This window comes from Colias philodice, chromosome 17, assembly GCF_061535455.1.
Source record: "Colias philodice isolate Cphi_HAF_F1 chromosome 17, ilColPhil1 Martin Lab GWU primary, whole genome shotgun sequence".
In the NCBI taxonomy this organism is placed as follows: domain Eukaryota; kingdom Metazoa; phylum Arthropoda; class Insecta; order Lepidoptera; family Pieridae; genus Colias; species Colias philodice.
The window spans coordinates 816160-842366 of record NC_143102.1 but is presented as its reverse complement, the minus strand read 5'-3'; the positions used below and the strand labels follow the sequence as shown (position 1 = coordinate 842366).

The window sequence follows — 26207 nt, the reverse complement described above, 5'->3', positions numbered from 1 at the left end:
AATATTAAAATATTTGAGCCATTTCAACCACTGATATAAAATTTAATTATCTATTTCAATATAATTAGAAAACTTTTTCGAGTAATTTTAAAACATATCTAAAATATCATAGTTCTTTTTCTAAAGAGTAGAGTTTTGATATTTGACCTGACTTTCACGGAAATATAAAAAGATAAAAATATGTAGTATTTAAATAATTAAATAGAATAAATAATCACAATGTTAGAACCACTTAAATAATGTCCATTTGTAGATAATTGCAGATGGAAATTTTAATTCAGTATAGCGTATCGTAATCTTGTTAAAAAATTTAAGACAAAAAATAGCGTCACTATTTAGTTAAGTTCTTATTTTGTTTTTTTTTTCTATATGAATAGAAATATCCTGAATGAATCGAACCTGTGACGTAAAAACATACGTTTACAATACACAAAACTACGACACACTCACTGTATTTGTTTTCAAAATATAATTAAGAAATAATTCCTTTTGATAAGAGAAGAATTACTTAAAAAAACGAATCATTCCCCGATTATATCAAAAACCAAACTCAATACGACTTCCACAACCCCTTAATAGCTTTCAACTTAGGAGACCGTTTAGTCGCCTCTAGCTCTTGCTTGAAACTAATCATGAATTTCTCCCGCAAACTCAGTCGAGGCGACGACGGCTTCAAGAGAAACTTCTTTAAATCATTCGTAAAACTCTTCGCTGTATAATTCGGCTCATCTTTCAACGAGCTCTCGTTACTCGATTCCAAAAAGGATACCGATTTATTCGATTGTATCGAGTTCTTCCTAACTCTCAATCGAGAACTCGATGGGAAGCTGTAGCTTTTCGAGACGAAGGAATATTCGTCTTCCATTGAGTCTAGCGTGTCGGTTGAGCGATTGCAGATCTTGCAGCAAAACCTGCAGTGTTGCCTGTCACTGTGGTATCTTCCATTACAAAGAACGTAGGTTTCTCTTTTTCTTTCCTTCTGTCTCTTCTCTCTATATCTGCTGCTATCCTTTTTAGTTCTCCTTTTACGACATTTAGGGCAATTATTTCTGGCAATCTGTCGCAACTCCTTGAGGAATTCGTAATCAATTTCGAAATATTTGCAGTCCGGTTCGGAATAATATCTGACGTCATCCGTGTCTCTTTTCGGTTCTCTCTTTGTTGTTTGAGGTTTGTCCTGTCCAGGGTCGGAATGGTAGGTGGGTGAGTCGCGTTTGTCCCGTTTATCCCGCTTGTCCCGCTTGTCCCGAGTGTCCCGCTTGTCCCGTGTGTCCCGCTTGTCCCGCCTGTCCCGCCTGTCCCGCTCGTGCTTGCAGAAGGTGACGGACTTGTGCGGGGTGGGGGGCAGGGGTCAGGCCTGTGCGGAGGGCACCCACAGGGTCTTGTTCTGCTCTTCCTCTACCGCTTCCTTGATTTGCGTGCACATGTACGCTATGTTCACGCCCGCTGGTATCTCCGCTGTAATATTGCGTACAGTTATAATATTATTAAGACCTTTATATTGCGTTCATTTATAATATTATTACGACCTACACAGCTTTCCAATTCTTTAAAATATGTAATTTTATTAATTTTGAGGATGTTACTGTTTCTACCTAATTTTCAACGCGATACCTAATATTAATACGTTGTTTAAAATAGTTATTTATAAACTTTCTTAATTCCTAACTGTTTACTAATATTGATCATAGTTTAGTGCTACATCTTACCTAGCCATACAATACTTATAAAAAAATTTAAGTTACACACATCCTATAAATCTAACACCTAACTCACCTGAGATATAATTCCTAAACTCATTCTCCACTTTAAGTCCGTGCTCGTACATTTCTTTAGCGGCTTTAGCAGAGAGTTTATCTGCTGGATATCGAGTATCTTTCACTTCTTTGATTTGCTTGAACGATTTGAACTTTATGAACAGGACAATAGGGTAGATTTGATGCTTGTGCAGCTTCTCTATTATGGGCACGCTCACGTCTATTATGCAGTGGATGCCCTGGGGGAGGAACAATTTATTATTATAAGTTAAATTTTGTTGTAATATTATAATATTGACAACAAAATGTACAACTAAACATACGGAAATATATAAAACTGTGTGTTTGAGCTTGCTTATTGTTCTGTATTGCTCATGTTTCTTGTTGGTACTTGGTACTTGTATGTATGTTTGTAGTCATGCGTTTGTACGTGTCTAGGCATCCGCCTAGCGACAGCGACGCAGGGACGGTATCAAGAAACCGGTTTCCCGAACGAGCGCCGTCCCCGCGCCCCACCTCAGAGCCGATGCCTCGCTCTCTTCTACCTCGAGCGTCGTACGTGACACACGCCTCCAATAAGCGTGCTATTGTCTTCTTTTATTTTGTACGATTCATTATACTAATTATCAAATATAATTTAAAGAACCTTTAGATGGTTTTCTTTGAAACCCCAAGACCCCAGTCTTGCACAGTACGTGTGTTCACACGTTTGTGAAGTGTTTGTCGACGTATATGCAATATTCGTGAGTGTAGGGGTATCTTATTCGCGCATGTGTGTGTGGGTTATATGCGTACTTAAATGTGCGAACGTGCGTGTACGTACACTGCGTATTCGTGCGTTTTCTAAATGGTAAGACTGACAAATCAAAAGTGCATCTATAAGAAGTTTAATTGAATAAGTAAATGAGTTTGAGTTTATATGTGTGTGTGCGCCTGCGTGTTCGTGTGCATGCGTTTGCGTGTGTGCGTGCATGTGTGCGTGCATGTGTGCGTGCATGTGTGCGTGATGTGTCCGTGCGTGTGTACGTATATGTACGTCCAACCCTGTACGTATGTACGCACGCACCTTATCAGCGCGGTCCCGCAGCGCGCGCGGGTCGGGCCGCAGCCGCACGAACACGTGCGGCCAGTCCGTCACCAGCTTGCCGGCCACGCACTCGCGCAGCGGGCCCAGCACCGCTACGGGACGGCGGCTGCCGTCTACGAGCAAAAACAATGTTTAGAAATTAAACATTTTAAACGGATTTATTCATTATTATTAGAAAATCCACAAATATTGTTTGATTGATATAACTATTTCATTAAGACGAAAAATAATTCATAGAACGTTAGTTGACGATATTAACACGATAGTACTTAATACTTTACAATTTGATCATTATACACAATAACATAATTACAAAGTTTTAACACATTATACTTGTGCAAAGATGTATGTACATTATTGACTACTTAATTACATCTATTTAGCATTGCAATAAAAGTTCCAGTTGAATCAGATCCAATTATAAATATAACAAACTAGCGGTCCGCCCCGGCTTCGCCCGTGGTACATGTTTACGTTTTCTCTACATAAGAACCATCCTCGTACTTCCAGGAATATAATAAAAAAAGAATTATCGAAATCGGTTCAGCCGTTCTCGAGTTATGCGCTTACCAACACATTTTGAAATTCATTTTTATACATAAGATTTATTCTCTACAACCATTTATCTACGATATATTAAAAACTTATGGATATACATTTTTTTGTATTTTATGTTGTTTATAACGATTTCCATGTACTCACAGTGCAACCGCTCGACCCGTTGGTACGACAGAGGCGGTACATCATCAGCGAGGGTCCCGGAGTCGCTCCAGCAGCCCAGCTCCGTGTTAGAGAAGGACGCCAGCTCCTTGCTGTCGCGGTGCTTCTTGCGCCTGAAGAACGACCTTCGGGCTGTGCTGGAGGCACGTCTTTGGGCATCGTTGTCTAGAGTGCCCATAGACCGTCGGAGTATCTCTTCCACTCTGAATAGTTAAATTAATTGTATATTTACTTAGCTTGCTTATATATTATAAATTTTATACCTACTTAATTATATTTTATCTGGTACCAATCAAAATACAGTAAAAGTAACATAAAAATGTGTTGAAGCGAATTCGGTAATTACTCCAGAAAAAATAAGATATATCATAATGATAGAGGATAGTATAGTTTTGATTACAGAACTTTCACGTAGATTAAGTAATCATTTGACATAACATCCGTAATTATTTCATTCTCTCCAGCCTGGAGTAGTAAAGTAGTTTACAGATACTATATTATAGCAAAGCCGTAGTAATTCTATAAATAGTTATAGTTATAGTTTTATATTTAATTAAAAGCTTTCATCAATTTCGAGCCCTTTATACACAGACACTCACTTGAATTTACTAGGTATAGTGCCCCAATGTCGCTTAACGCCTTTACAATCCAACTGCCACGCCCTCCACAGCCCCGGGGCTCCATTGAACAGCGTATTGTCCACAAAGAGCACTTCATCCTTGCGGAACCACAGGGAATACTCGTCTATCGTGTCCATGCCGATAGAGGTGATTTTCGCGCAACGATCGAAGCCTGCGCGTATGTAGAACGCGTCACCGGGCTTGTCTTTTATTTCGTGGTACTGTTGGAGGTCGTGCCGGACGAGCACGCTTACCTGAAAGTTATGTTTATTTTGAATTTGATGACTTAGGAACAACTACACTTGATTTTAATCTTTATTGACACTGTTAATAAAGATTAAAACATTTCAATATTAACAATAAACTTATAGATCGGTATTTTAAGTATCGTAAATGAGTTTTACAAAGTAATACTTTTATTTTTGAAAAAAATGTAGACTATAAAAAATCGTCAATAAATGATCTAAAATAAATATTTACCTTATCAGCGGGCTTCGCTAGCTCCAAAGCGGCCTGTTCAGCCGTGGCTCGTCTTAAATCGACATTATTGTACTCTAGGATCTGGTCTCCCGTCCGCAGTCCCGCGATGTACGCCGGCGAGTCCATCTGAACACTGTGCACGAATATCCCCACCGCGTTACCCCCCACTAAGCTTATTCCTAAATCTGAACAATTGCGCATTTCTATCAGCAGAAACCTGGGCAGATCTTTGCCTTGTGATTGCCTTAACGTCGAAGCGTCTGTCGATGGAACATCCATTCGCAGAGATTGTTGCGGGCCGGGAGAATTTCTTGGTGTGGGAGACCCTGAGAGAGAAACCTCCTCATCATGAGAACTCTCTCCAGAAGACGAGCTCCCTGGCACCTCCATTTCATCCTTGTACTTCTCTGGACTGTATTGCACGAGCATCGTTATCGAGTTACCGATTTGTCTCAACACGCTAGCTGCCAAAGAGTATGTCGCGGAACGCATGTTTATCCCGCAAACTTCCAGTAATTGATCGCCAACTTGTAAACCGACTTGGCTGGCCAATGAATTCTCATTTACAGTAGAAACGAACACGCCTCCGCTGCTCGGCGGACAATATATCTGTATGCCGAGAGGTTGCTGGCTCTTATCTATGTGCACCCTCCGTAGTTCCCCCGGTAAAGGCTTATTCCAACCTAGACCGCAGTATTCAGGCATCGAGTTTCTTAATCCCTTATGAGCTAATTGTTTAACGCCATGTCCTGGACTTAAAACTTCCACATGAAATTTCGGCATGGGAGAATTTCTTTCTGAACTCCTCTCTATGGAACCTGTACTTAATTTTCCAGCTGAATTCTTGGAAGTCACACTAGGGTTGGATGGTATTCGAAATCGCTGATTTTCTTTCTTTCTAGGAAACGTCCCGCCTTCGTACGTGTGTTGGTATTCGCGGTTAACTCGAGGAACGGGTTGTAAATCCGACATATTGTGCGTGTGTGATGTAAAAGAGTGCATATCGTAACTAGTCCCTAAACTCTCTCCCGATTGGCTTTGGGGAATATTCGTTGGGCTCGACAGATGTGTGTATCTGCTGGACGTGTGCGGGTTCGAGTTCGTGAACGGCCCTCTGTAGTATTGCGATTGTAATCTAGCTTGTGAAGGTAAAGTCCCTGTCATGGGAAAGTTTGCATTGCTGTTCAAACTATCAGGACCGAAACTATCGCTATCAGAGGGGTACTTATTCACAGTTTTGGGCGATGAAGACTTTTTTGATGAGTAATACTGATCGAGAATATCCTTTCCTGTGTGATTTTTGATTGTGTGATCTAAGGAGCTTGGCGATTTTCGCGTGACAAAGTCCAGTGAGCTCGGTCCCTTGTTGACCATGAAATCTAATGAATGCGGACTTTTTGTTCTGTTTCTAGTTGCAGGTTGGTAATCCAAAGAATCATCCGATGGATTGAGAACTAAGCTGAGTCTGTTTGGTGTGACGTCATGCTCGTAGTCACTAATCGATATTTTGTCTCTTTCCTTTTCTAATGTTCTACTTTTTTCGAAGTTCATGTTGTTTGGTGACGCGAAAGGGTTGTGTATAGCGAGAGGCGCTGGTTTAGGAAAGTGTTCGATAGCCGGACTCGATTCTATTGATTTGTACACTGAATGTCTTGCCGGTGCCGTCACTTGAGTTAACGGCATGTGACCCAACGGTATTGGATTCGAATTCCGATTTGTGTTCGACCTCTGCGGTTCAGGCGGCAGTTTTGTCGGTGGACTGAGTAGAATAGATAGATGTGGCCTCTCTTTCCTAGACCGTGGTTGTACTATGGTACCGGTGGCATTTTCTTCTAAGATAAAATTTGCCCTCGCTTTGGGCCATGTGCCGCCATTTTTTGCGTCATTTTGTGCTTCTTTATTTTTTCTTCGGGAGCGCTTTAGGACACTACTGCTTTCTTTAACTGCAACAATAAATAAATTTAAAATAATAAATTTTAATTTTAATAAATTTACCATAATTAGCATTTTCTTAAATTTGACTTACTTGTTTTGCCGTGATAGCTGTCAATAACAGAGTCCAACTCGGCGATAGCATCCGATTCCGGTACCTGCTGCAACGTAAAACAATTTTTTATACATAACATTAAAAATCCTCTATCGACAACATAATAAATATAAAATTGCACATACCAATTAATCAGCGCTATTTCATAAATGACTCAAACAAACATCATCACTACTTATTAAATTTACTTAACCGAAATCTATCATCACACCAAAACCCACCTTATTCTGCTTATCCTTCGACTTACTCCGCCCAGTGAAAGCCTCCACTTTGCCCCTGATCATATCCCACGTCCCTGCAAATGTGCACAAATGTAATACCGATGCAATGCCCGTTAAGGTGGTAACACACTGGGCGCGTAATATCTAGACGCGATTGGTTATCAGATGTCGTAAGAATGGATATCGTTCACGGTTATAATGGTAGCGATGCTATGAGACTTCGACATAAATAAACAAAGATCATTTTTTGATCATTTGTTATACGATGGAAAAAGTGGGGAAATCTTGCATAGATACCCTACCATGAAAAATTATTAATAGCTGAATCTGTTCATTCTCTCATTCCTTCGAATGAAGAGAGATAATAAGAAAAATCATACATTCTTCTCTCCCTTTATCTCTCTTGTCATTTTTATATACTGATAAGCTAAATAGAACATATCCAGACGTTTGGAACGAGCTATTAATATATTTAATTGTATTTATTCAATTTAGAAACTGTACAAATTATTATTATGTACCTCATTAATTATATAGTGCCAGAAAAGACCTTTGAGTATATCTTTAAAAAAACCCTTATCAAAAATACGTAAAAATAAAATCAAATCCATTTCCCAGTGTACCCCCAGCCGACACACAAGAGCTATTACAATCTTATCAGTGCGTTCGGCGATCGATAGCGCTATCGGCTATCGCTCGAGTGCCAATGTTATGGTGTTTGTTTGGTACACACTACACACAGAACGACACACACAGCCAGGTGCTTTTCCTTTATGTGGGTTATCACGTATTGATGCACTGGACTTGCTATTGTTTGTTACGTCAATCACTTATCGAGAGATAAATCTTTGATAGGACGCATCGTAAACTTATTTTGGCAGGATTTCGAGGTCAACTTTTAAATAGATTGCGCATATTATCGTATTTAAATGTATGAAAATAAAATTGCAATTTATTTGTTTTGATTATTAAAATTTGTTGAACGCGCAAATTTAGAAAACGTTTAGTTCGAATTGAAAAATTATTTTTGTGTTGCATAGTAAAGTAGTTATCTAGATTATAGAGAAATAACATGATTCTTATTTATTTATGCATGACATAACAAGAAATGGGGAGCAGCAACGAAAATTGTTTCAAAAACGGGGATTTTTATTTATTGTTTGTTTTTGAGGTAAGTAAGGTAGCGTGGGTCAGATAATATCTAAATTACCTCTCTCCTGGTGTATCTTCCCCTGGCTGGACGCCGCCACGTGATACACGTAGCGGCGCTCGAAGTCACCGCCGTGGTCGATGTGCACCTGCACATACACATACACTTACACTTACACCACATACACTTAACTTGCACATCATTTTGACACTTGAGGTGATATTTTACGAAAGAACTTTGTCTGTTGTTTTGTTGGTTATGTTTTAATCAAAGTTAACTAAAATACTGAATGACAATACAATTTTTGGGTCTTTTAAAATGTCAAATAAAAATAAAAAAACCAAACATTCATTTATCTAAACATTACCAAAAGAGTTTAAAATTTATGCTTAAATATTGCTCTCATATTTTTCTTTACACAGCACAAACTCAAGCACTACAAATTGTTTCATTTTTTTTACAAATCGAATTCTATGATATTTAGAAATAACTAACCTTAGGTTCAGGAGGTGGTGGTGTGAAGGGTGTCCACGTGTCGTCTGTCTGAGAGCAGATGTTGGCTGTTTTGCCGTCACTGTACGATTGCTCGTATAGGGACATTCTGGAAATAAAGTACTCGGTATAGAATTATTTGTTAAAAACATTTTATTCAACCCATTTTAATAAGTACTTAGACCCTGGAGATTCGTCCTTTTTTTCACAATAAATTAGAACTTTTAACGTTTTACTTAATAAGAAAATGTTATTTTCTACAATGATAAGCAAAACTGCCTCTTTACATAGAATTTTATTCAATTTTAGTTTTCCATTTTAAAGGTTTTTTTTTTTAAGATATTGAGACACTTTATACCCTACTTAACTGAAAAAGTACATCGCATTGTCTAAGATCTGCGTAATATTGACAAACAAAGTAAGAATTTTTACATTGACGAAAAATGAAAACAGATGCTGCGTGTTTGTAAACTACGCACGCGATGCAATTGAAAGTTTTGTATGCTACGAAATTTTAGAAATTTGTAAACTGATCCTGCTCGTCTTATTATTGGAAATGGTAACCCTGGAACAAAGCATATTTTTTCTTTTTTTATTATTATTTGCTCTATATTTTTCTGTTGGGTTTCCACTGTTTTTCAGTGTTAGATTTTTTCCATTATTACTACAATACGACCAACGTAACTTGGCGGGCCTGAACATAGCCTCTACGAACTTTTGCGCATGTACACTCGTAAAAAAAAGTGTTATAGGCATTTATTTCTTTTAAACTGAAATTCGAATAAAAATTTCCTTATACAGAGACCAAGTACAAATAAAATAAATATCAAAACGCTATGAGACATAAAGCAATAAAAATAACCTAATGAATTCAGGATTCACTCAGCAACTCTTAAAAAAACTTTGTCAACATTTTTTACGCCTTCTTCTTTTTCTTTTTTAAAATACTGCGTTAAATCGAATATTATTTTTCTCGCCTGGCGATTTAAAACCATATTATGCTTTGGTGGCATCTTTGTTCCCGAATAATACAAAATTCCAAGTAGAATATTCCAAATTATCACTAAAACAAACTTAAACACGAACAAATTTAAACTTAACACTCAACAATATAATAATAACGATCAACTCAACGAAAACTTTTGTAACCGCCTGTACTCAAGACAGAGATAGCGACACGAACACGACACCAATGTTAACGTGTGACTGAGATACATAATTGCGTACCGAGAATTGCCGAATATGCACGAAGTTATACGACGTAAACAAAAAGGGATGTCCACTATGCGTGTCTGAGGATATTGATTAATCGATTTTTTTTTCAAATCGATTGAAATTGAATTGTGAAATATATTTATATTTAATTTTATAATTATAATAGGTTTCAAATATTCTCAATCAGTCCTTATTGTAGTGGTCGTTTATAAATAAATGATATTTAACTAAATCATGTCTTACAACCATGAAAATAAAATGTTATTAGTTTTTTTTTGCTATTAAACTCGAAATCTCTTTTACTAACGACAAAATTCAATAAGTTTGTAAAGCTATTTCGTTCAGTATCTCATATAAACAAAAATCAATAAATTTCAAATCAATAAAAATCGATTGCGATATTCGTTCGAATAAAGGGATGATTGTGTTTACATAGAGTCAATCCCTAGCCTAGATCTCCGCCCCGCGCACGCCGCCTCATACCACCATTTCGTTCCTAAAAAACGTTCGTGCGCAGCCTTCTGCGCGAAGTTCAGGCCCGCCAAGTTACGTTGGCCGTAGTGTACTTGAAATTATACGTAGAATGTCTTGTTATTTTCAAACTGAAAGTCAAACAAATATTTATTCAACTAGAATTCGGAAATAAGCGCTTTTCGTAAAAAAAAAAATATAATTTACAACGGATTTTGTAAACAATTTATTTTTTATTTATTTAGCATAGAATTCGGACATCGCAGATTCATTTGTTAGTATAAAATATTTAAAAAAAAGACGGGTTGCACTCCGGGAGTGCCGGCAGAAGTGAAAACTTGATTATTAACGTTGAGCAGCTTTTTCGATCAGGTCACGTGTCCTGACGCGAGTTTAAGATTTTATACCCATTACAGAAAAAGTGCTCAACGCCGCTAGAGAAGTTTTCACTTTAAAAATTAATGTTAGTAACGTATTAGTAGTAGCGAATCAGTTACCTGTTCCTGGGATCGCAGCACGGGTACAGCGGTCTCAGCACGGTGAGCAGCACGCAGTCGTACTGGCTGTCGTTCAGCAGGCACATCGCCTCGCTCACGCTCTTCACGCTGTCTAGCGAACGGTTGTTTATCTGTGGCGAATAGTAGTAGCGAATCAGTTACCTGTTCCTGGGATCGCAGCACGGGTACAGCGGTCTCAGCACGGTGAGCAGCACGCAGTCGTACTGGCTGTCGTTCAGCAGGCACATCGCCTCGCTCACGCTCTTCACGCTGTCTAGCGAACGGTTGTTTATCTGTGGCGAATAGTAGTAGCGAATCAGTTACCTGTTCCTGGGATCGCAGCACGGGTACAGCGGTCTCAGCACGGTGAGCAGCACGCAGTCGTACTGGCTGTCGTTCAGCAGGCACATCGCCTCGCTCACGCTCTTCACGCTGTCTAGCGAACGGTTGTTTATCTGTGGCGAATAGTAGTAGCGAATCAGTTACCTGTTCCTGGGATCGCAGCACGGGTACAGCGGTCTCAGCACGGTGAGCAGCACGCAGTCGTACTGGCTGTCGTTCAGCAGGCACATCGCCTCGCTCACGCTCTTCACGCTGTCTAGCGAACGGTTGTTTATCTGTGGCGAATAGTAGTAGCGAATCAGTTACCTGTTCCTGGGATCGCAGCACGGGTACAGCGGTCTCAGCACGGTGAGCAGCACGCAGTCGTACTGGCTGTCGTTCAGCAGGCACATCGCCTCGCTCACGCTCTTCACGCTGTCTAGCGAACGGTTATTTATCTGTGGCAAAGCGTACATATTCATTATGGATATTTTTTTTACAAATATAAATTTGATGTATTTCTTTTTTTTTTATTCTGCACCAAAACATATACCACCGTTTACTTTTTTATTTTTATGTGATAAAATAATACCGTGGACACGATGAATTGTGAATAATTGCACCTTGATGGGTCATCGTCGTCAGGCAATTTATAGGGAATTTAAGTCAACGCCCCTCTGCACATTGTTGCATCTTTATTTTTTATGTAATGTTCGAGTTCGAACAAATTATTATATGTATTATTTGAAACATTTATTATAATCTATCATAGTATAATAAAATTCAACAATGACGTAATCAAGAACTTACGCTAACAACTCGATCACCGACATAGATGTTTCCTTCTTTAGCGGCGGCGCTGCCACTTGCGATTTTGCTTATGAAAATACCTGCAAGAGATATTTGGTAATGTTTTAAATTTTACCCCATAGATATTCAGTTTGGTACTTATTTTTTACTCACAAACAAACTGTATATTTAGTAAAGTCGGACTTGTGCAATATATGCCAAGAGGTAACTGTTGAAAAATTTTGGAGAAATTGATAAATATTACAATTAATTACTCGAGTTTGAGTATAAAATATAATAGTAAAATTTATAGGCTGCTTCATAGCAATACTATCACGTGATGGAGTAAGGCGACGGTTTTGACATCTTTGAATCTCGCCAAAGAAATTTCACTTCTGACACGTACCTATGTGGCACACGCTTTTTTTATGTTAGCTCCAACAAAAGAGCAGGCGACTCACTTTTTGGAGGTTCGTCGCCGCCCATGAGCGTTCGCACTGTCTGAGACTTTACGAACGTAAAACGCAGTTTTTTTATGTTTCAAAACGCACCGTGCTGCAGCGCGATGCCAGTATCGCCGGCGCCCGCAGTGGCTACGCGCAGCAGCGCCCGGGAGGCGCGCGCGCGCTGCAGCCGCAGCGGCACGGGCCCGCGCGCGAGCGCCGCCCGCAGCGCCGCGCCGCACGCCGCGCCGCGCGCCCACTGCGACACGCCGCACGCCTCCGTGATGCGGTCCAGCACGCTGCACAACCACGCACATTATATTCAAATTCAAATTCAAATTCGTTTATTCAGTCTTAACTTAACCTAACCTTAGAGCTAAATACATTTGGTGGTAACTGTATAATGATAGGTATATATCAATCAACGGTTCAAGACTGGCATCTTTGCTAGATTACCGAGTAGGTAGGTAACCTGTATTAAAGATATCAGTTCCTTCCCCATATAATTTATATAATATAAGAAAAAACATCTTAAGGTGGTCATCACAACTTAGTCAACGAAATTGATTTTTAAGTTCGGATATAAAGAATATAAAAGTAAATTAACTAATTGATATCTTAACTTATGAACATGAAAGGAGTCGAGTGATTATGTGTGGGCATAAGTTAGTGTGTGTGCGTATGTGTATTGAGTATGTTTGTGTCTGCGTATGTGTAAGTGAAGGTGTGTGTATGTGTGTGTGTGTGTGTGTGTGTGTGTGTTTGCGTGGATGTAGATGTGTATGCATATAAAAGAATGTGAAATATGAATGTAAAACTTTCATTAAGTCATTGTACAAATTAAATTTTCAGTCTCCTGATAACTAAGATTTAGCAGCCAATTAGTAACTTGCGTTTTGCGTTTTAAAGGGGAGTTTATAAATAGGTAATATTTTATTAATTTTATTGTATAATGAAGGGGCTAGAAAACAATTAAATCTTTTGGAGTGTACGAAATTACATTTATCAACTTCGCAAATTCTATCCTTGCGCCTTTTAATAATATTTTGAAATGGAGTCACAGAATGTTGAGAAAGAACAGTATGTAATATAAAAAGTTGCCTCACAGTCAATACTTTAAGGCTCTTGTACAGGTCAGCTGTCGGAAATCTGTATTTTTTAAAAGTACCAACTTTTAAAATAGCTCTCTGAGCTCTTTCAAGCTTCAGGAGATGAGTCTTAGGCGCACCACCCCAAGATGATATACAGTAACATAAAACCGATTGGCATAACGAATAGTAGACCTGTCTCAAAATTTGACCATCAGCAATATGGCGAAGAGTTTTAAGGATATAGATCAATTTTCTGACTCTGTTTTGAAGTTGTTCTATATGTAAAGAAAAGGAAAGATTGCAATCAAGAGTTATACCCAGATATTTAGTGCTTGATTTTCGAGTGAGTCTGGGGCAATTGCAGTGCTGATTAAACGGATTGTTGCAAGTGTGAGCGTATAGACATAAAGTAAGGGGGGGTTGAGATGTTTGCCGAAGAGAAAAAGCCAAGTAATTAGTTTTATCGGTGTTCAAGGTCAAGAGATTTTTAGCTAGCCATGTTGACACTAAATTGAACCCACCCTGTGCTTTGCGAAAAACCTCTGGCCATGAGTCGCCTATAAAAGTTAGGGCTGTGTCATCGGCGAAGGCAGATATTTTACCATCCTGGAGATCCAATTGGCAAAGGTCATTTAAGTATACCAAAAACAGGGTCGGACCGATCACACTGCCTTGCGGGACTCCGAGTGATATTGGAAGTTCATCGCTTACGTTATTATTAATTTTAACACACTGTGTTCTATGACTTAAATAGTTTTCAAACATCGAAAGTGAATGGCCTCTAACGCCTATTTTTTCAAGCTTTTGTAAAAGCAGGGGAGTGGCAACTGTGTCGAACGCCTTGGCAAGGTCCAAAAAGATAGTGATGACTTTTTTTTTATGATCTAAATTCTTAATAATATAATTGGTAATGTCTAATACCGCTTTCGAAGTGGACATGTTACGTCTAAAGCCGTACTGATTTGGAGATAATAGATTTTTATGTTCTAGGAAATTGATCAACTGCTTATTTATTATTCGTTCCAATATTTTAGACATTACAGGCAAGACGGCTATTGGACGATAATTGGCGACACAGTTACCACTGCCGCTTTTGAAGATGGGGTGAATAATAGATTTTTTTAAATAAGTAGGGAATGAACCAGAGTTTATACAAAGATTAAAAATATGTGTTAGGATAGGTATTAATTGAACCTTATGCTTCTTGAGCAAACCCGTTGAAATTTTATCCCACCCCACTGCGCAGTCTGATCTTAAAGACGTCAAAATGGATTCCACCTCACTATGGTCTGTTGGAAGAATTACGAAAGATGTACTGGGAGATGAAGCGGAGCTATTGAAATGTGTTTCCGAGATAAAACTAGGTGATTTAATTTTACTAGCAAGATTCACACCAACGTTAACGAAGAATTCATTCACTTCATTTACTGAACGCTGTGGAGACGAAGACAATTGTAATAAATCGTTAGAAGTCGTTTTTTGTTGTACACAGTTCGTAACCCTCCTTATAATCTGCCAGATACGCCTGCTATCAGAACCAGCATCGCTAAGTTCTTTCTTTTCGAAATTTCTTTTAACTTTTTTTAATAATTTGTTACAGAAGTTCCTGTATCTTTTGTACGTCAATTTCAAAATATCATTTGTGGGATTAGATCTTACGTTTTTGTGTAGCAAATCGCGGTTTTTAATACACCTTAGGAGTCCAGGAGTCATCCATGGTTTGATTAATTGTTTACGCCTAGACACAGTTACAATGGACGAATTAATTTTAATAAAGCTCATAATCAAGTCTATAAAAATTTTTGTAGCCTGTTCAGCGTCGGTTAGTTGTGTAATGTGTTGAAAATTATAACTTTTTATATCTTGATCGAGTTGTTCGTAATTAATTTTACAGAAAACATTACTATGTCTAGTCTTTGAGAAGCTTCCAGTATGTTTAAGACACAATAATATACTGTTATGATCTGTAACGGTTGAATCAAGGGTTAGGGTTAGGGCTTCATAGTTAGATTTGAGCATCACGTGGTCTAAACAACTTGAGTCGCGCGTGGGCAGATTATGGGCAGGTAGTAAACCATGGTAGGCTAATAGGTTCAGATAATCAGAGGCTTGAGAGTCAAGTGGCGTGCAAGCAATATCTATATTTATATCACCAACAATTGCAATGGTTCTTGTTGTTGATAATGAATTCAGTGCAGAGTCTAAAGATGCCAAAAAATTCGTAGTATTTATAAAAGATGGGGAACGGTAAATACAAATGATTGCTGTATCGTTATCCAGTTTTATGAGCAAACATGAGCCATCCAGAAAGTCGATTTCGGTTACAGAATGATTTAGATTATCTTTAATATAAATGACAATGCCATCATTTTGATTTTTGTTATTTTGTGTGTGATACATAAAGTAATGGTCTATTTTGGGTAAAAGGATATTACTTTTGAGCCAACATTCGGTTAAAACTAAAACATCAAGGTCTATGTTTATCATTTGTAATAAAACTGTGAAACTATTAAAATTACAATTAATTGATCTAATGTTTTGAGTTATTATTTTAAGATATTTATCCGGGTATTTTATCATTTTTTTACAGTCAGTCGGGCTGCATCTTTGGCTTGTAGACACATAGAATCTATCTATGTTATCATGTAAATCAAAAATATTATCGAATTTTAATGTTATAGATTTGTGTCACATCAATGTTCAAAAATGATTGTACAGTTATTTTTTCACTATGGAGGTATATGCAAAATAAATATGCTGTGTTAGAAGATAACAAATTGTATGAATCAGTACTTTTAACAAAGACTTTGAAAGTAATACGTTGAACGGCGTAGTTATTGTGAATATGATAATTATGGTATTTGTGGTAGTATGATGTGTGTGAAATTGTTATATTGGAAAAATTCCATTTCATGTTCGTTAGTGTAAAATTATTAAGAAAAATCACAAAACTTAATAAAAATAAAGTATAAACTTGGCTCACAAAAGCCATTAAAACTAAAAGGTAGATGAGAAATGATAGCTTAAACATAATAATATTTGTGCAAATTACAAAAAACAATGTAAAAATATAAATCTGTTGTAGGTATTTATGTTTATTAATTATTAGTGAACTTAGTCATATTTTCAATTCATTAAATTGTTCAAGTTGCGATAAGGATTTTATGACCGTTGATGCTTCTCCGTCTGCCCGCTTGATTAAGACCTTGCCGTCCACTATCCAGCAGTACTTGATTTTATTGATTTTCTTTAATTCCCGAGCATGATAAAAAATCTATAAATATATCTGATACATCATTGCGGACAACAATGTCCAAAATATAAATTAATAAAACAACATTTTCTATATTATTAAGGGGCTGACAAGACCCAATTGAGGATTGAGTAACAGTGATTGCGCTCTCGATTACTCCCATACAATTGGACAGTGTGCGCAAACGAGAGCGCAAGATCATTGTTACTGGGCGGGGCCAGGTCGTAGAAGAAAATAATAAGAAAATATTTGATTAGGAAAAGTGTGGGTCATATGCGAAATATGACTCGTTAGAGGTTCAGGTATGAATATGTTGACTTCGTGTTTTAAACTGCAAACCCGTACGCCAAGAAAATAAAGACATAGAATCGTTTAATGATAATTTTAAGACCAATCTCTGCAATTATTTTCTATGAAGCCGATTTCGTCCAATTATGTATCGAGTCCGTCCACCCTCTTCGAAATATGATGAATATTAACATATATATTTTTTTAATGGGCTAGAATAAATATATTTTCTTAAAAAACTGCTCAAATAACTTCAATTTTAACAAAATTGGGTTTTGTCAGCCCCTTAATATTATCGGCATCAGCTTAAAGAAACATACAACTGTTCTTCAAGCTCTTCTCAAAGAAATGTAATGTTCGCCATCTTTCTTATTATTCCTTATTTTCTATTGTTAGAATGCTTTGATTTGTAACTTATTAAGAAATATATTTGATGTTTTAATATACTATTAAATAGTTTAAAGAGCAAATTAAATACATAATATTTCGCCTAGCTGAACACACATGCTTGTGTTGGTCAATGGCATGCACTGATGTAACTTAATCTAAGATCTGATTTATTTTGTATTTGTTACTGGCTGTAATGTGTGTCTAATAAATAAAATAAATAAATTATAAAACTGAAGAGTTTGTTTGTTTAGACGAACTAATCACAGGAATTACTGATCCAATTTGAGAGATTATTTCGATGTTAGGTAACCCATTTATCGAGGAAGGCTATACACTATATTATTATATTACGCTAAGACAAATAGGAGCGGAGCAATACGAGTAAAACCGCGGGGCACAGCTAGTTCCAAATAAAACAATGAAAACTTTCATCCGTCACACATAGCTTAAAAATACAGACTATAGTGATGCAAAGTGAAATAAAAATGCCCCTTTCTCCCCCCAAACTCTCGTCTTTTGTTGTTGCCCACTTTGGGGTCTGATGGCGTCAGATAGTAAGTAAGTAAGTACTCCCCCCAAACACGCGCACGCACACACTTACCGCCTATTCGTACCGCTTCATTGTTTGAGTATTATTTTTTGTTTTATTTTGTTTTGTTTTGTGTGTGCAATAAAGTGTTAATTATGATTACCGCAGCTTGCCGTCGGCGAGCGAGCCGGGCGCGACGCTGGCCACGTACACGGCGGGGTCGCCGGGGAAGCACGGCTGGTCGCGGGTCCTGCCAGTACACACACACACTCACCGCAGCTTGCCGTCGGCGAGCGAGCCGGGCGCGACGCTGGCCACGTACACGGCGGGGTCGCCGGGGAAGCACGGCTGGTCGCGGGTCCTGCCAGTACACACACACACTCACCGCAGCTTGCCGTCGGCGAGCGAGCCGGGCGCGACGCTGGCCACGTACACGGCGGGGTCGCCGGGGAAGCACGGCTGGTCGCGGCCGCCGCACAGCTCGATGCCGGCGCCCAGCGGCCCGCCCGCCGAGCCGCACAGCTCCACCTCCAGCGTCTCCCACTCGAAGTCCTGCCAGTACAAAAATACATCGTTTAATTTTATCGATATGATGGACTGGAATGCTTACTGGATTCAGTTCATTCCAGTGTCATTAAACATTTTTCCAGTAAGCAATCCAGTACTGGACTGGATCGCTAGACTGGAAGAATGTAAACAAACTTAAAAAAATGTATTAAAGTACATGTATCCTCCACACACACGCACGCACCTGCAGGTCCCTAGCGCCGTCGCCGGCGATGCGGCACGGCTCGTGCTTGCGCGGCTTGCCCTCCGCGGGCTTGCCGCCGCCGTGCCGCCGGGCCTCCGCCAGCTCGCCCACCATCTGGTCGCGCTCCTGTAATATAAATATGATTATAAATATGTAGGTAGTTTACAAATGAACCTGTATCACCATCGAGTCATTTAACATCTCAGATATCCTGTAATTTGTAAACTGTAAATAATAGAAAGTTTGAATTGGAAATGCACTTGTGACAAAAACTTATAGAAATTTTAGATTTTAAATATTAGAAAAATATCGAATTTGCCAAAGCAATGTCGTTGACGTCGATTAGTATTAATGCACTATTTAAAAAAATTATAGATAAGCTACCTTCCGCAACCTATTGCACAACGCCTTAACGCTCTCTCTCTCCTGCAGCAACTTGTCTCTTTCTGAAAAGGCCCAGTCTCTCCTTCGTTTGGAGACCTGTACAGAAAATTAAAAATACATTATCATTACGTAGATAATATGTCATTGCCACGACAGTGATTGAGTGCGTGAGTGCGTGAATGAGTGAGTGCGTACGTGAAGGAGTGAGTGAGTGTATGAATGAGTGAGTGAATGGGTTAATGATTGAGTGAGTGAGTGTATGAATGAGTGAGTGAATGGGTTAATGATTGAGTGAGTGAGTGAATGAATGAGTGAGTGAGTGAAAGAGTGAGTGAGTGCGTGTGTGAATGAGTGAGTGCGTGCGTGAATGTGAAGGAGTGAATGAGTGAATGAGTGAGTGAATGTGAATGAGTGAGTGAGTGAGTGAGTGAGAGAGTGCGTGAGTGCGTGAATGAGTAAGTGAGTGAATGAGTGAGTGTGTGCATGAATTAATGATTGAGTGAGTGAGTGAATGAATGAGTGATTGAGTGCGTGAAAGAATTTGTGAGTGAGTGAATGAGTGAGTGAGTGAGTGCGTGAATGAGTGAGTGAGTGAATGATTGAGTGAGTGAGTGAATGAAAGAGTGAGTGCGTGAGTGCGTGAATAAGTGAGTGAGTGAGTGAATGATTGAATGAGTGAGTGCGTGAATGAGTGAGTGAGTGAATGTGAATGAGTGAGAGAGTGAGTGAGTGAGTGCGTGAATGAGTGAGTGAGTGAGTGCGTGAATGAGTAAGTGAGTGAGTGAGTGCGTGAATGAGTGAGTGAGTGAATGTGTGAGTGAGTGCATGAGTGAGTGAGTGAATAAGTGAGTTTGTGTGTGAGCTGTGTGAGCGGGTACCTCGGCCTCTCGGTGCGCGTCGGCGAGGTCGGCCTGCAGGCGGTCGGCGTGTTTGCGCAGGCGCTCGATCTCCTGGTTGGCCTGCTCCAGGTCGTCCACGCGCTCCTTGTCCGCCGCGTCCGCTGACATGCCCACTAGACCTGCCACAACCATAAATATGCTTTTTATATTTATAGGGCAAAAAAGTGAATGAACGCGATGCGTTATTTCTGGAAAACTGTTTGTAACTGAGTTGATGATGATTTTGCTATTTAATTTTATAGCATTCTGACGACGAGCATTCAAATGCTTTATAAATGTATTATTTCTAAATATTAGAAAAAATACTATGCCTCGTTATATCAACGAGAACGGGATTCGAACCCGCGTCCTTCGTCTATTGTATAAAAAATAAAATATTCATTTCAATGTACATATTAAAAAATACAAAAAAAAATGAAATGTGAATTAATATTACCCTGCAATTTATCCATTGAAGGGTCGTTGGAATGTTGCCCGTTGAGGAAGCCATCGTTGCCGACTCCACTCGACAGGCCCATGTGATGGTATGATGTGTTGTCTTGCCTAACGGAAAAGAGAATATAAATAACACCTTACTGACCATATTCATTTTTTATAAAACAATTACATTGAAGATATTTGCCACACATAAAAATGAAACAGGTAAATTTTGTATAAAATTATCAAATTTTTTTTTATCATACAAATTCAAATTAATTTAAATTTAGAGAGAACTAATATTACTTTTACCTATATCACTTACCTAGATTTGCCCAAAGTAGACGTATTTTGCGGTGTCTTAAGGTCGGTGCACTCTTTGATAGCGCGGTCGCGGTCCACAAGTGCGGATTCGATTTCCCTTCGTAAGCTTTCCGCCTTAAAAGGGTATTTAATTATGATATTTAATTGATATGTTGGTTAATATGACGACTGGGATGAGTTACTAAAATAGTTCAGTCAATTAAAATGTTTGACCACAAAAAAGTTCTCCTGTTTTTTTTTTTTTAATAAAAAAATCTATTACGTTTATATTGAATCCCTAGTTATATTCATTACTGTTACGTCTATGATCATATTATAAAATGTGATTCTTTAAGTTGAAAAATCTTTTTGGTTCTAAATCTTACAACTTCCATTCGTGTTTGTTTTGTATGTGTTTTTTCGTATTCTTTCCTTGCTGTGGTGCAAATAAAGTATTTTCATTCATTCATTCAACTTCTAACAATACTAACTAACTCACCTAGAGAATAATTTTAGTAATAAGACTGCACTAAGTGTTTATATACCTGCAAAGCAGTAGCCCTCTGTTCGTCTCTCGACGCCTGCAGTGCCCCCTCAAGGGCCGCAACCCTTTTCAACGCAGCCTGCAAGTCATCGGACAGTTTCTCCATCTCCTTATGCACTGTGTCCCTGTAATACGACCTTCGGGAGATCACTTGGGTGCTCGACTTTTGTGTTTTCATTACTTCATCAACATTTTATTATACCGTCTGTTTGTTAGTCTTTTTTATTCCATTTTGAATAAGTTAATTATAACGCACAAACCGCGTTGCTAATGCAGTCATTGTGTTTGTGAATTTTAATTATTTTGGTGTGCAGATATCCATGATCGGCGCTTTATAGTAAAAAATGCACACATACTTAATTTTTTTTTAATATTATTCAAAAATATGCGTCGTAGGCGATTTTCTCGGCTTTTTCTTGTTCGATTAATCAACATTTGCAAAACTATACGTTCTATTCATTATAATACACTAAAACTGTGACACCCTGTATATGAATTAAGTGTTTTTTTTTTCAATATTTTTTTTTAATATTTTGTATTTTTTGTCAACAAAAAACCATTCTTTCCATGATACGTGTATAACACCACAAACAAGATCACCTCTCGCTCATGATGAGCGTGTACTCCGCCATGGCCGCGTTCCGCTCGTCTGTGAGCCGCTTGATGTCGGCCCGCTCCCGCGCGCCCTCCCACTGCCGCACCACGCTGGCTACTTGCTGCTTGAGCGCGTTTCGCTCACGGATCTGGGATAAATAAGCTCTTGAATGCATACAAAAACGCGCACTCATTCAAACACGCACACACAACATATGAGTATATCTACTAAACTTGAGTTAAAATGTATAATTTAAATTTTATTTTGTATAATTTTGTATAAAAAATAGCTAAATTACCTAAACCATTATTTAAGTTAATATTATGCTATAGTTCTGTTATTATTGTGTCATTAAGAAAGGTGGACGCCAAAATACAGGCTGTCCTAGTTTGGGGTCCAAATGTTACATGTTTGTACCTAACCCACAAATTGATCAATAAGGGCCGATTTTTCAATGCTCGGATAAAACTTATCCGTCCAATAAAGTTTTACACGATAATATTAAAATGTCACGTAAACTGTCAAATACGGGCAATTAGAATACGTTTTTAAAGTGGTAGTTTTATACATTATTTGATGAATAAGTTTTATCCGAGTATTGAAAAATCGGCCCTAAATGATTTTTATTTATTTATTTATTATTATTTAACTCAAAATGATACTCAAAATCAAACACGTTGGAATTGTAAGCGAGAAAGTATTAAATTCTGTTCAAACTCAAAATAATAGTTAAATGCAGACACGACTCGCGGTTTTGGAAGGGACAAGATGGACAAAAAAATATGTTAAAAAAAATTGTAAATTCTTTGAATCTCCTGTTTCAAATAATTAAAAAAAAATGTTTAGCTGATCTGATTTTTAGGAAACTTTACGTAATTTTCTTCAGACATTTTAGTTGATAAGCGATGAAGTTATGATTGCGCAATTATAAATTTATATAGGTAATTTGAATTACTGAAGTAAAACTATTGTAAATACGGAAAATTTATATTTTATAATGGAACCAAACAACACATTCAACAAACAGTCATCAAAAGGTGTTTACCTAGATGTTGACGTTATTTCCAAATTCCCTGGTAGGTAAATATTCAATGTACACAACTTACTACAGAATTCCTCTCTTGCGTCAACTCATGACACTGTGTCTTCAGTCTGCTGTTCTCCTCTTGCACAATACGAAGCTTTTCCAATGTCCCATTGTGGGTTTCTATGAGGTCATCGTACCTGAAAATAAAAGGAAATACCAATATAAAGCACAAATATTTTATTCCACCGTAGCAATGTTTCTCTATACAACAAAAAACAATAACAACTCAAACAAATCTACAAAAATGAACCACTGTCTATAAAAATAAACCCCATATCAAAATCCGTCAAATAGTTTTCAAGACCATAGCATTTGTAAAAGACAGTCAGAAAGCGAGAATCGACTTTGCTTTATACTATGGTAGTGATACCTCTTTTGAAAACAATCAAGCTCCTCTTTAAGTGCCTCATACTTTCTAAGTGTGTGGACGAGGGCCTCCGAACTGCCCTCCGGAGTGCTGCTCTGTTGTAAGTGTTGAACCTCTCGCTCCAGTCTGAAAATAAATTTGATTTATTTAATTTTATGTTGGCTTTTGCATAATGAAACAAAAAGATATATTTTAGAAAGAATTTAACAATAAAAGAGTGTGTGCCGAACACACGTGTCAGAAATGAAACTTCTTTGACAAATTCAAAGATACCAAAATTGTCGCCTTACTCCATGACGTGACGGTATTGCCATGACGTGACCTTGAAATTTTACTCTCAACGGGCCTAAAGAAGTTTCACTTCAAAAATAGTATGAAAGTATATATGTAACTAGATAAATATACTAAAAAATATATGTACCTCTGATTGTCATTAAGTAAATCTCCATATTTACCGCGGAGGCTGCTCGCCTCCTGAGCAGATACCTCCAATTGATTCATTGCAGCTCGGTGTTGTCCACGAAAGTATTCCAACTCCTGGAAAAATACCATCAATGTTTTTATAAAACTCTAACATACATTTTATATTTTATTAACTATATTATTTTTAACAAATTCTTATGTCAATCCTCATTTAACAAACACTGTATTATGATGGACTTTGTCAATTGAGATTGTATTCTTTTTTCTTTTTTATAATCAACAACTTGTCATTATAATGAAACCGCTCAAACACAATTTAAAGATATGATAGCTCTTTATGAAATGAATAATATTCTTTCAATACATTTTTCAACAGTAACAATAAGTAAAAGTTAAACAGATGATCACCCATCACAAAGATCTATATTTATCATAAGAACATCTAATTAGTGACGTAAACAGAAGAAAATATTAAATTAACTCACTTTCATAACATGTTCGCACCTCCTTGATGTCTCTGTATGTTGTCGTCTTAGCTGATTCAAGTCATGTAGGGCCTTTTCGCACTGTTGTTTTAAGTTTTCGTTCGCCTGTTTATTAATTACATCGTACTGGCCAAGTTCGTAGGGCGCGCTCATGGCGTGCGAGTGGCTCGAGTAGTTCTTGTCATAGTTGGATGATATAACCTCATACTCGATCGGCAGAGGGATCGTTGGGATCTGAGTGCTTGTGTGCCTCTCATTGCTTACGTAGCTGTGTGATATTGACTCTGTAAAGAAATAAAGGATTTAACAGAATGGTAAGTGATGATAGCAGATAAAAAGGTGTGTTGGTAAAATATAGAGAGAGCTGTCCGTAAGTATGTATTGAAGCCACATTTAATATAATTATTTTTTACAATTTTGTTTTCAATTATTAACAGCTTTACATAGTTCTGCCCAACCTTCTTTTCAACATTAGTCCTTATCTAAAAGTATAAAACAATAACTTTTTAAACAATCAAAAATATTACTTACACCAAAATAACTATATTTAAATCTTACTTTAGGGCATAATTTGTTAGTTTAAGTTATTAAAAATTCAGAAATATAAATATTTAATATTAGCATCATGTTTTATTTTAATATTTTATATATTTATCAGTTTTAAACAATCACTTCACTTACTAGATCAATCTCATGATGCTTTATCTAAGTTTTTATCAAACCTTTTACATAATTTGTTATTGCAATAACAACAAAATATAAGGGTGCCCACTTTACCATCATGTTTTACTGAAATATCATGTTGTACATATTATTATTAATATCTACTCACCATTACTTCCATTACTTTCTAATGAAGATGTTCCAGAAGCCATATCTCTGAAAGAAATTTAAATATATAGTAAATAATGTTATACAATAGGTCAACCAATTGTAGCAGATTTAATATCCTGATTGTTACCTTCACAATTAGTGTCTGTAGTCCATTGTCTCCTGAGCTATAACAAATAAGAAACGTCTTATATGACTAGATAATTACAATAAACAAATTCACAAGCGAATCTAAAGCCCGGAGGGTGTAAGCTTGACACGATTTTCACGCTCTAACGATAGTTGCAAAACTATGAAACCGCAAGCGTTCATAATGTTGCAATTATTCTGTTTACACAGGATATTATGCACATATTACGTTGCAATTCATCCAAAATCGCTTCTCCACCCACGAATATCACATAACTGTACAACGATGCAGCCAATAAACACGATCACCGAACACTCAAAACACCGAAAACGACACAAAAACCTTTCCTTTCGCTACGAATATGGTTTTAACAGCAACGAGATATTACCAATTTCACAACGTAAATAGATCAACAATTACCAGGGCCTCGAATGGCGTGTCGAAAGTAACACCAATCCGTTAAATGAAAATGAATAATTAAGAGAACAAAACGATTACACGTATTTATCTTTAGTAATTTGCCAACATTTCCCGTTTCTGTACCTTTTTTATTAGGCAAACGAAATGAATGAATGAATGATGGCACAAAAGCAGACGGACGTATATTTAATGTTGTCATCATTAAAAATATTAACGTTCGGATACACGACTACTATAAGTAAAGAAATTCGTAGCAGTATGATTTAAAATTAATTTGATTTATAAAAAACTTTATTGCCTAAAAAAACACACTTTCTTCTGGCTTATATCAATGTTTAATTTTCGTTAAAAGTGAGTTTAAATAGAAAAAAAAAACTAACACCAGGCATGGATAGGTACTTTCGCTATTTCGTTTGTTTGTACCATGGACCAAAAAACTATGGTCCATGGTTTGTACCAAAAAGCTGAATATCCTGGAGAAGATCTATCTTGACAAACAAGATAAAAAACAGCAACGGAATAGGACCTTCCGTTAGAGTGCTATGATGACACAGACTGACTCTCAAAATCACAAGTAAGGCCGCCTTTCCATCTGCAAGAAAACATGCGCAAGAAATGTCCGACAGTCTGTCTGACAGCAGCTCGCAAGTCTACTTGCAGATGGAAACGCGGAATTAGACTTGCAAGCTGCTGTGAGACAGACTGTCGGA

General features: G+C 37.6%; 2 protein-coding genes across 2 annotated transcripts; both read right to left on the bottom strand.

Moving 5' to 3' along the window:
• Nucleotides 1-304: 304 nt before the first annotated feature.
• On the bottom strand, nucleotides 305-1351 carry LOC149480800 (uncharacterized; the record flags this gene model as incomplete). Its single annotated transcript, XM_089705787.1, has 1 exon — nucleotides 305-1351. A coding segment is annotated over one exon (801 nt), but the record flags the coding sequence as incomplete, so codon positions are not given.
• Nucleotides 1323-25659, bottom strand: Dlg5 (MAGUK family member discs large 5). Its single transcript, XM_089705788.1, has 28 exons — nucleotides 25498-25659; nucleotides 25078-25114; nucleotides 24949-24995; nucleotides 24117-24400; nucleotides 23630-23745; nucleotides 23212-23334; nucleotides 22861-22978; nucleotides 21760-21902; nucleotides 21161-21284; nucleotides 20638-20750; nucleotides 20332-20438; nucleotides 19875-20014; nucleotides 18997-19092; nucleotides 18613-18738; nucleotides 18247-18413; nucleotides 12419-12609; nucleotides 11889-11968; nucleotides 11406-11536; nucleotides 8578-8683; nucleotides 8143-8230; nucleotides 6933-7006; nucleotides 6691-6754; nucleotides 4665-6607; nucleotides 4164-4438; nucleotides 3547-3767; nucleotides 2824-2957; nucleotides 1777-1996; nucleotides 1323-1458 (listed from the first exon to the last, which is right to left on the bottom strand). Exons 3-28 carry the CDS (start codon nucleotides 24989-24991, stop codon nucleotides 1352-1354), a joined length of 5334 nt encoding a protein of 1777 aa, XP_089561914.1. The 5' UTR covers nucleotides 24992-24995; nucleotides 25078-25114; nucleotides 25498-25659; the 3' UTR covers nucleotides 1323-1351.
• Nucleotides 25660-26207: the final 548 nt, after the last annotated feature.

Excerpts from the sequence above, each read along its gene's own strand:
- Dlg5 (XM_089705788.1), bottom strand. The coding sequence starts at position 24,991 with ATGGCTTCTGGAACATCTTCATTAGAAAGTAATGGAAGTAATG. Across the intron at positions 23,335-23,629 it reads TTACTTAATGACAATCAGAG|ACTGGAGCGAGAGGTTCAAC; the intron begins GTACATATATTT and ends ATTTATTTTCAG. Across the intron at positions 12,610-18,246 it reads CTCGCCGACGGCAAGCTGCG|CGTGCTGGACCGCATCACGG; the intron begins GTGAGTGTGTGT and ends GTGGTTGTGCAG.